Source organism: Schistosoma haematobium, chromosome 4 (assembly GCF_000699445.3).
Source record: "Schistosoma haematobium chromosome 4, whole genome shotgun sequence".
Lineage (NCBI taxonomy): Eukaryota > Metazoa > Platyhelminthes > Trematoda > Strigeidida > Schistosomatidae > Schistosoma > Schistosoma haematobium.
The window spans coordinates 33849908-33862126 of record NC_067199.1 but is presented as its reverse complement, the minus strand read 5'-3'; the positions used below and the strand labels follow the sequence as shown (position 1 = coordinate 33862126).

Genomic DNA, 12219 nt, shown 5'->3' with positions numbered 1-12219 from the left:
ACCTTGGTTTGTCTACACTCCTAAATATTTTCCAATCCATTCCTACACCATCCAGTATCGATGAAAGTTAAAATAATTTATAAAAATCACTTGTAAGATCAACAATAAAAGAACTAATAAATTCAGGTTACTCAGTCATACCTGAGTTATACAGCAAAGAATAATTAAGCAAAGATGACAACTGTTTAGTGATTCCGGAGCTAAAAAAAGAAAAAAGAATTTAAAAATTCAACATTCAATGATAAGAAAATAACAACAAAGAAGAAAACACGACTGAAAAAAGAATGCTCATGAACAAGTTATTCTTTATTAAAATAACCAGACAATAAAAACAGTAATTTGAAAGTCATGTTTCAAGCTCTTAAAGTCTTGAGAAAGCTTTCCGACCTTCTCCTAAAAGCTCGGCGCTCTGATGTAGTAATAATGGCCAGTGACTTTAATGCTCAAGTAGGTAAACTAAGCGAAAGAGAAAGACACCTAGGTGGATCTTATGGTGTCGTGGCTCAAAGAACAGATAATGGCGACCGTCTGATGCAACTATGCTCAGATAACCGCCTGTTTCTTGCAAATACTATCTTTAGGCATAAGAAAAAACATCTTTTAACATGGTGACCCCCTAATTCGTCCCAACGTTGGACCCAAATAGGTCACATCGCTATCAGCCACCGACGGAGGGGCTCGAAAGAAAACTGTCGCTCATTCTGGAGCACATGCTTAGATTCACATCATGCTCTAGTGCGAGCGCGTATTTGTCTGCGTCTTACTGGATGTAACAAAGACGCTGCAAGGAAACCTGTTAGGGTCCTATTTAATGATAGTCAAGTTAAGAGTATATTTCAGGAACAACTAGGAAAACAGTTAGGCAGCCATATAGGTGATGCCCACCCCGAGGCAACATGGAATGATATCCGAAAAGCTGTGGAAACAGCTGTGATACCTGCTAGTACAGTAAACCGTAAGGTTAGGGAGCAACACTGGATCTCAGAAGCATCTACCGCACTGATAGATGCTCGAAAACTCATTCAATCTGGATCTGAACGTAACGAAGAGCGGAGTCAGCTTAAGCGCAAGCTGACAAGAAGCCTACGCAATGATCGTCAACAGTGATGGGTAGCGAAAGCAAGAGAGCAAAAATGAAGATTGGTGCAGAATAATATGAACTCATCTTAGTTCGTTGGGTTCTCATCAACTACTTACAACCTATAATATTTAAACTCAAAGTTATCACAGGTATTGACATACTTATAATAACTACGAAGGTGATTAGACATGAATCACATGTATCTGCCAAAGCAGTTACATTGATACAACAGACAGGAGGGCCTACATCCGATTCAAAAAACATATTCCAAAAGTCGAAAGGTCAAGTCGATTAAAAGCATCCAGCAGTGCCATCTCGAGACATCTCCTTGATACTGGACATCAAGTCGACACACTGAAGTCTTTTAAAGTGATTAATAAACAATCAAACTCCAATCTTCCACAATTCGCCAAAGCGATAGCGATCAAATGTCTGAAACCAGATCTATGAGTTCAAAAAGAACCACTCATAAATCTTTCTTTGCCCTGATAACATTACATCATTTTTATTGCGTCACTTATTATTTAAACTCTTTTCCATCTTATGATTATATCATTGTCACTTTTCGTCAATTCATAATTGACTGATTCCAACTTATATCTTTCTTTATTACCATTAATCTGTTTTCGGTTACTTCATTACGCAATCATCTAATGTTTGTGAACTCTACGAGTTCCAATCACTATTTCAATGTTCTGGAACTCTCCCTTCCAAACTTTATTTATTTATCTGTAGCAAAAATTTTATGGTCGTATTAACTCTATTGAAATCTTAGTTACATCATGATACACACATATTCATCACTAATCACTGTCGCATTTATAAATATGTCAATATCTGTAATAACTTTGATCTTTAAATGTTACAGGTTGGAAGCAGCTGATGAGAATCTGACGAAATAAAATGAATTCATATTATTTTTCACCAAACTTCGTTCTTGCTCTACTTATATTCTTCAGCTTGCATATAATTTATATTGAAATTCTCTAATGTCGTTTCAAATATGGAAGAAACACTAAATCATAACATTTTATTGACAGATGAGGAGATAAGCGATATAAAAACGAATGTTAAAAATATTTCACACCTCACCAATTTTCTATATGCGCATATCACGGATTAGAAATCTGTTCCGCTGTTACGTTATTATTTTTTACCTTCTCACTAGCAATCCCGCTTTTATCTTTGTTAGTTATTGATACTGTACTCGATAATATTTATTATTTATTTATTATAACACATAGATATTGGTACAAGGAGGCACTAAATACATATGCGCCACACAAATCTCATTCGATATGTGTGAGGACTGTGATACTGCCCGTAAACCCAAACCGAAGCAGGTGGTTTTCTTAGGGGGCCACTCCCCGAGCCTTCGACCTGAAGGTCTGACCCACAAGGCAGTGGAGCATCGTAAGGAGATGCAGTCCCATGGTAGCCGGTGACCAACAATTGGTTCATACGCCATTTGTTCCCGCAGGATACTAGAGCCCATGTGCAACATTGGTTTGGAATCCGGTTAAAGCGCCGGACATTCGCTTTTTGTCCTCTCATTTTCGTAAACAACACCCCCACCACGAGAAGGTAGTGAGTAGGACTTCCCTGGCAGAGGCTATATACGCGTGGCCATGTGGGAACTCTAGAATGCTGGTAATTGCAGCTGACGGGTCACAAATAGGACTGATCGAGCGTCTTGGATTTCATTGATAGCCACTATTTAGCTCTGCTTAAAATGGTTGTGACTTAGCGGGAATATTGAACCAATCCGTACAGGATGCATATATGTCAAAAGAGACAACAATTGCAGTCCTAAACAACAGTGGGAGGATTCAAACAACCAACATGCATGAAATCATATTTGTATTCCTGATTTATTCTATTCTTAACCATTCTAGTCATTTTGTAATTCCGCCAGTAAGTAAGCAGCCATTTTGTGTAGATCACTTGAAAAGTATCAGGATTTAATCGCTGCGGGTTGGATGTGAAGAGCGCTTGATTTCGTTATTTTGTTGCTTCCCCGGAATTCGTTGAATTCCTCTTCTGAATTCGATGGATTTTACAGTAGGAATGAATAAGGTTATTTATTATTTACTATACTTGTTTCTATAACAATTCAGTTGGAATGAATCTTTGTTAAAATGAATATGTATAACGAAAACCTTAGACATTTCTAGCACAGCATTTCCATTTCTCCATGGTATAGCCAAATGTATTCAAAGAAATGAAGTGATCAATTTCATTTTTGTGTACCCTTTCGGTGTTGATCGAATACTATCGAACACGTTAAAACGTAGCCACTGGTCTGAACGACTCAAATCCGTTTGCTCTATGTCCTAAAAGCTAAGTGGTAATTTCATAAACTCCAAAGCAGGGTGACATGAGTTCGAATTCCTCAAAGATCACCAGTTCACGCAAGACTGAGTGAAAGCCATGCACTAACAAGTGCCAAACTAGTATGAAACCTAGGTCGAAAAAAGATAAATACTATCATTAGTATAAGTACTCACTTTTAACATCTTGCATTACAACAGAACAATATTCTAATAAATCAGCCAATAAATTTCTCGGTTCCATAGATGGTGCATACAGTGAATCTATGTCCAAATTGAGGTTATTATTATTATTACTATTAAACTGTCCATTACTAAATGATGATATTGTATTCAACCGATTACTATTGACACTTTTAGTTGAATGATTTAAAGATGATAAACTTTGTGGGCTGGAAGATCTACTGTTAATACTACTACCGTTATTATTATTGGTAGTATTGATAGTGGTATTAGTTGTAATAGCGGATACAGGAACAGCTTTACCCGGTGAAACTAAATTTGGATCCAAATAACCAACCATAGATTCAGTACTAATAGCTTTTAAAATTCTATAATCTGTAAAATGAAAAAAACGAACATATAAAACATTGTAAATAATGAACATGAGGTAAATTGAGTTGTTTATGAGAAATTAAATTTTACTGTTTAAAAAAAGAAGAGATTTCATCAAATCACAGTAACATCACTGGCGGCCATACCAAAACATGTCACAAGTCCATGAAATCACTGACAAGTGGACTAACCGATGGTTAGAGACCTTGAATGACATGGCTCGAAATCGTTTGCAATGGTGTAGGTGAATCAATTCTTTGTGTTCTCCCAAATTCTAATCTTCTGAATTCTCCTCTTTCCAAATTTATTTCACTGCATTGTACTCCTTGAATAACATTTTCAAACCCTAATCTTTCCGATTACTGTTTATACCCTTACTATCTCTACCACTACGGGATTTGAATCGACAACTGCATCTCTAGGCTAATATGGTATGGCAACTGGAACTGATGTACGTACATAAGAAGTTCTACGTTATTACTGACTGATTGATTAAATATTTTACTGAGACATTAGAAATACATGTTAAGCAAAGAGTTACTTTAAATTAGTACTTCATTATGAATATTTACACTAACATTCAGAATTTAGTTTTACAATTAAGTATAGTAAAATCAATACGGATTAGTAAGGAATTAAAGAGTAAAATAATTTAATTACTAATTAAATCAACGGATATTAAAATGAAAATTAAATCAAAATTACATCTTTTTACGTAACTAGTGAAAAGAGTTAATCGATTGAGCAATAGAGCATTTAGTTTTAATTTTGAATCCATTAATTACTATATTTTGGTACAAAATATTGAGGTATTCTATTCAAGTGATTAACTATCTTTAAAGTTCATCTTCCAAGGTAATTGGAAAGTTGGCAAAGGGAGTTTGTTTTCGTCTTCTTAGCATTTTTGAAGCATTTGATAGGCATTCGGAAAAACCAGAATTATGAGTACAAAAAAGAACTTGTACAACTTCTCCTTCTACCATGGTCTTAATCTCTCGTAAGCTTCTTTTCTTTTCTCGTTTCACAACAATTCCTTTCATCTTCTTTTCTAAAAACCTTTGAACCTCAAACTGATTTGCTTCTGTTTTTTTTATGATCCTCCTGACTACAATTTATCTAATGTTCAACATTTATTCGTGCCACTCTGAGCCTTCTTTTTCCAATTATAATTTCTTTATCCATCTTCATGATGAATATTCAAGCTCTTAATAATAAAATTATTTGTTTCCTTATTAAAAATAACATTTACAAACCTTTGTTCATTCTACTTCGCAATTACCATGTTTAGCAAAAACGTTTTATCATCACTTGTGATTGGACAGCTTTGAAAATGAATTCGTCGCAAAGAGAACTCTTATTTTAATTGTGAATCTACATACGGTTATGTAGTACTATGATGGGAAACTAATTAAAATAAAGAATTTCTTCAATCAATTTGAATATTTAAATATAGATATCCGGCCATAACTGATCAATCAAATGATGATGCTTTAATTGGAAATGGAGGATCTAAGTATTTCGCTGGCATGTTTAGTGTGAAAGTACTGATTGGTTTCATTCCAACTAATTAGTCCTATTGAATGATCTTAAGTGTTAGACGTTTTCCCTACGCGTTTCACATGAACGTATTTAATGAGATTGTGAAGATATTTCACATGGTAGGCTAACTATCTAGACGACTAATGAGAACCAGGCAATACTGAACTATTGCATATAGACATCGACTTATATCTTGACGTTATTGTTTTGTGCTGTGTTCTTTTCGAATGTTCTTTCATTGTCATTTATGTTTTGCGTTTTGGTTTCTTTTTGTTTACCTCTTTTTACTTATAATATATGAAAAACACAAACCAAACCAACAGACTACTACTATTTGACCAGACTAAATATTGTTTTTCTTTTAGTTAAAAGATATTGAAGTGATTAAAAGCAGGATAAGAACAAATGTATTTGAGATAAGTGAGATCCCAATACAGAGGTTTAGATCCGATTTTTATGGATTAAACATATCAAAATAAAATATATCTTTGGACTAGTATTTTATTGCATACAGGAAACATTCAGAGATAATAATAACAATAATAATAATAAGAAGAAGAATGGTAATAATAATGTGACGCTTTTACAAAATAAAGAATTCTGTACTCGTCTTTGGGTCACACATTTTGTAGTAAGATTTAGTAAAACCTGCAAGATCTTGAAACAGAATAATCTGAAGCAAGGTTAGAATTTAAAAGAATTATAAAACTGAATATACATTATGATTGATGAGGTAAAAAGAAGCATGCCCTTGTTGGCTTCGCTGAAATTCCTCATTTCATTATTTATTATTCATCTCAAACTTTGTGTTCTTTTTATTCTGAAAAGAATGGGGGGTTGTGTAGATTGTAGTAAATTTAACAGCTGAATTCACGGAGTAATCAATGTTAGGCCAATATTGAAAACATGGAGAAACTGGACGTCTGTTTCGTCCCCGCACGAAACTCCTCAGCACTGTATATTTACGACCTCGCACATGAACGCCTAACCTTTAGACCACTAATCCGGCATCCAGTGGTGTTAATGTCTAACTTCAATCGATTCATGACTTGTGCAGCCAGTCATCCATTGTTTGGGGCGGATACCTGTCGTTACCCGACACAGGTTGGACTCCAACTCACAAGAACTACAGAAAATCCATCTTGAAGTCAGTCACTAAAACGTACATAATTATTATCAGAATGGGGGTTTGGTCGAATTTTCCAGCAGATAACTGACAATTTCTTTCTATTTCAAAAACACAGAAATTACTGAGTATCTCGCTGATATCTTTTTAACTGAAAACTTTTATGAAGGCTTAGTGGTTAAGACGTTTTGCTTTTAGCCACTAAGTTCTTGATTCGAACTCCACTTTAGCTACTTTGGTTTGGTCAACTAGTTAGTATCTATCATTCATCCTCATACTTAGATAGTCACTTATACCCAAGTATATATATAAACTAATTGTACAGCCCCTTCCAAAACAAAACAGCTAGGCATAAAGTAATGAGGTTTAATCAACTGAATAGTGCTACATTTCCACTATACAATTAAGTACTATAACAATTAAGATAATAACTAGTCTAACCACCTAAAATTGCTACAAACACACAATTTCATTTCATTTAATTAAATACCATCCAATTAACAATAATTTGAATATTATGTCAACAATCAATAAACATTTTCCAGAAAGCATTCAATATGCTGTATCATTTTAAACAGGTTTTTGTATAAGAAATTTGAATGTTACTGTTCCTCAGGTGAGCTTTTACAACCATGGTAACGTATATATATACATGTTATTTAAAAGAAAAATAAAGGTTTATCTGTAGTTTACAATAGAATGTGGAAATGATTGAAAAATTGTAACGAGGACAAAAGCAAGAACAGAATAAACGAAATACAATGATGTATAGAGAAAGTTATACAGAGTACATACAATTAATTTCTATGTATTTTAAATCACTCTAATACTCAATGAATATAATTATTGTAACAATAAACTGAAAAGTAATTTTGTATTTAAACTGATAAGATAGAATATTGAAGATGAAAAAAATATTAAGCGAGATTTCTTGCGTATTTTCGGATAATAATGCTATGTTTGAAGAGATTACAATATCTGTGAAATCTGTGAACGGAACGAAGACCCAACGACACAATGACCACATAACCTTACTATTAAGATGCGTCCCAGATGGGGAAGTTCAGATCAGAAGAAAAATATATTCCACAAGCAGCCAGAAGCAAAAACAACAAAAACAAACACAACTCAGGGGTATATATACGGCACGAAAATGTCCTTGGGAAACGACACAAAAGAGCATATTAAAAGAGACAACGAACCAATGATATTTAAGGTCTTGCAAGGTGGGAGATACGATACGAAAGTGAAAATTAAATTCGAATTCCCAAAAAGAAATTGCGAAAATGAGACATTTACCAGGTGAGTTATAGGGATCTAGCATTCCCAACAAAGAACCAGTAGTAGAATCTAGGGTACAGGTTTCGTCCTAATTGAGACTCATTAGCTGAGTGCACATGCAATGTAGTATGGTTTCTTGTGACTCGGTAGTTTAATTGACAACGCTTTGGCATTTGAAGTGATAGGCAACGAGTTAGGTTTACGGTGTAAACATTAAAATTTATGTGCAGGTGAGTCTAGCTAACGAGTCGTAAGTAGAACGAAATATGCATTATAGACGTCTACTACTAGTCACTACATAGGAATATAAATCACTTGTAACAAAAGATAATATACAGGCATCCACTCAATACTGGTAAAATTCCACCCTGAATATCAATAACAGGTAAACACAAATCCATATTTTTCAGAAAAACCAAAATATACGGTAATGAATATCTCGCTTTATATAAGTTAATTACATAACAACTACAAAAGTATGTTAACATGTTATGTCTAACAGTCAATTACTATGTATTATAGATTCATTTGTTTAATGGAGCAGTGGTTTAGTAGCTCAATTATTCAAATTCCAATGAACAAATCTTAAGTTTAATGCAACTCCAACTCCCATTGTTTGATCAGCTGGATAGTATCACAAGTTTTCATACAATGTAGCTTAAAGCAGTGTGTATAAATCTGTATCGGATAAATGAGTTACATTATTATTATTTTGAAAATATAAGCATCGCAAAACGAAATCACTTAGCGACAAGACATCCGAGGAAGAAAGCCTCTTTATGGGAATCGCAGCAGCAATCAGTATAGAGGTTTCCGGAAATACCATGATGCGCATTAGAAACGATAAGTAGTTGATATAATTATGAGTAACTGTAACTTATTATGGTCTCTAAATAATCCAGGCAACAAATACAACTGCCCACTACTAGAATCTTGTGCCTTACTAACCTATATCAATTCTAAAAGTTAACACCTGACTCACGACTGCGGAGAATTACTACTTACCCAAAAATACAATTGTTTATAAATATTTCTAACCAGCTTTGAAATATAATTGGAGAAAGTTACAAATTTCACGTAGCTTGATCTAATTATAGGTAATAAACTAATCCACATGATTATTCAAATCATATAATAGTATGAATGAACTCTAGTGGTCATAAACCCCTACCTTATTATTAGTCAACAGAGTTAAATGTTGATTTCTCAACCGAACTAGATCCTACATATAATACTTCCGTTTAATGATGTGCAATTAATTTCCTGTAAGATTCAGTTATTATTATATCATCGGTTAAAAAAAGAAATGTACTAAGTAGGAGAAAAAATACAACGAAAGAGATATTCACACACACACACACACACTAAATATTCACTGTCAACTTACCTAATATAGGATCTGGGACAATTATACTTTCTAAATCTCTTGAATTATTTGTATAGTGACCATTGGAATAAGAGAGAAGTATAGCGAAATGATGACTACTTCTAGCTAATTCATATAGACATAGCAAAAGTGAATCACATGGTCTGAAATGAGATGAAAACAAAAAAGTCAAGTTAAATGGATAAAAAGCTGATATAAATCAATGAATTTATGAAAGATATTTCTTTAAGATGACTGAGTAGTAGTAGTAGTAGAGATTTTCTCGACAAGAGGTTAGATCCCAAATCGTTAACTGACATTACACTAGAGAACTATAGGGAATTATAGTACACTACACAATGCAACCATCCACTTTGTATTACTCTATGGTTGTGAAAAATGCACTATGAAGGTGAAAGACTTAACTCATACAGAATCGAACCAATGAGTGAATAAGTAAGGTGGTGTATGGAGAGAGGAAGCTGATCGATGATGCTATAGAAAACTCAATTGATTGTGATGATTAGGACGAGCTGTAACAGGTGAAATTTATCTACGTCGAGATCGAGACAAAAATAGTGATAAAGAGCGACCAGCAGAACATTGCAAACTGATTAAAAAAGTAGAGAGTGTGAATTATCGGATGCATATCGTTAAGACGAGACGGCTGTTTGAATGCTTCTTGGTCTTAATTGGCTGTGTTTAGTCACAGCCAGTATTTGATATAAATAATAAAATTACTTGAACTGTAACAGACGAAAACTCAGGTGGGAACAACTAATGTATCACAATACAGAATCTCTTGGTAAAATATGGGAACTGTACATTAAATAGCTCATTTGGAAATTTCCATAATTTATCTATCACATTTTATATGATTCTTCCAGGTCACAATTCCTTACTATTTCCGTTTCTGTTTCCTCTTCAATTTCATCTTCTTAGCCTTATGATGCCATGCTTTCTACTTTCGATTGGTGCTACATCCTACTTATATCTGCTGACATAAGTAGCACACATCACAGAGCTAGCTGAAATGTAACTTTTCATTCAGTATTCATGACGATGAAAATGAGATTGTTTCATCATTTAATCTCATGTATATACGAGGTGCTTCTTACGTAACTCCTATAAAAATGTTAGGGATTTCGGATTTTCACTGATAGTCTAGCAGCTGACTATGAATGTAAATTTAGTTCAGATTGTTTTCAAAAACATAATAATACGATGATAATCATAATGAATTTGTTCTATTGTCGACTGGTTTATAACTGCTAGTTACTTTGCATAAAAATATTTACAAAAAGAGGGAAAACAGTACACAATATTTATCAGTCGACAAGACTTTAGTGCAAATACCAGAATGGTGGTGATCAAAAAATGAAATTCAAGTGTTTTACATCAAGAATAGTAATGAATGAATAGATAAAGGTATAGCACAATATTTGTAGCTGATGATCAATATTACAGGTACCTGATTAACTAATGCAAAAATTTATTCACCATGTGATGGGATAGGGCTATTCGATTAAATAAGAGTTTTACTGAATTAGGTTGAGACGCATGAAGAAAAAATTCAACAGTCATGAAAGTACTTTTAAAGTCAAAGGATAAATTTAACAATCTACGTACAAATATCAACAGGACACATAAACTATATATATATATATATATATATATATATATATATATATATATATATATATATATATATATATATATATATATATATATATACTACGTTTCCACTTGTTCGGCACGAGCTCAAGATAACTAACAAAACAATGTATATAGTCTAGGCGATTTAAACTTACACCAGAATAGTCAAGCGATGAATATTTAGGATTAAATGCCAAACCTTAAATTTCTGAAATAACAACGAAAAGGATATTTGAAAAGTGTCTAAATTTAATAATAACGACTGATATGCCCTTTGTTAATAGAATAAGAGAAGAAAAACTTTCTAAGAGGAAGGAGATGGCTGTATAGATGGATGTTGGGACGTTTCATGTTGCTAAAATCACATGCCACAAGGCCAATGGTAAGTGAAAAGTATAAAGAAGATATGTCACTGGAGTAAGTTACCACCTGGATATCATTGTCTAGACCAGTTTACTTACCTTAAACTAATAATCGATGCAACATCACCGGAGACCAAAGTAGTGAACTGAATTAATAGTATGGAGAGAAAAATATATAGATACATGTATAAAACAAGATCAAATAAATATTTGAAGACGATTTTCATCATTATAAAAACTGACAATATGCAAGTAGGTAGGTACAGACTACCTGGTTGTGATTATTGTAACCAATGGTTACAGGCTTTGGGTGACATGATTTAAAGTCGTTCCTAATGGCGTAGGTTCAGTCGTTCATTTTTTCCCTCTAGATCTTAAGTACGTACGTACGAAGTTCTAGTTTGTTACTGACTGACTGATTGACTGACCTTATAAATATTTTTTCTGTTCCAGTAATCCATAAATATTTTCAAATCGTATCTCCGACGCTTAATCTTTTCTAAAGCCACTATCACTGTTATTAATTGTGATATCTTGGCAATTTCTTCTCTATGCGCTAATGCAGTTTGGTCCCATGCAATGTTCTACGTTGATTATGAGTGACTGATTGAATATAAAATCTCCCACATATTTTTATAGAAACGAAAAAAATAAGTGCCCATGTAAAGATTAAATATGTATTATTTCTCAAAAATTCAACTTAAACCGGCCAAAGAATGGATTTGAGGCAAGGGGGATTATTTTACGGTGTTTTCACTACTGCGTTATCCTCTCGTACTAGACAGTTTGTTCAGGCAATAATCTGTTAAGTGTAGCCTAGATAAATGAAGTATTCTCTTAATACAGCACGATGAACCAAGAAAATCATGTGAAGTGTACTGGAATAAAATTTGTGCACATACAAAAATACAGCAGAAAGAATG

General features: G+C 33.6%; 1 protein-coding gene across 1 annotated transcript in view; it reads right to left on the bottom strand.

Annotated features, from left to right (window-relative positions):
• Window positions 1-12219, bottom strand: part of ARMH3 (Armadillo-like helical domain-containing protein 3) — a 91785-nt gene that overhangs the window by 21598 nt on the left and 57968 nt on the right. The window contains exons 9-12 of the mRNA XM_051216252.1: window positions 11396-11442; window positions 9300-9442; window positions 3589-3969; window positions 142-200 (exon numbers count right to left, since the gene is read on the bottom strand). Coding sequence (XP_051066822.1) covers window positions 142-200; window positions 3589-3969; window positions 9300-9442; window positions 11396-11442 — 630 coding nt within the window. The remainder of the gene's footprint in view (window positions 1-141; window positions 201-3588; window positions 3970-9299; window positions 9443-11395; window positions 11443-12219) is intronic.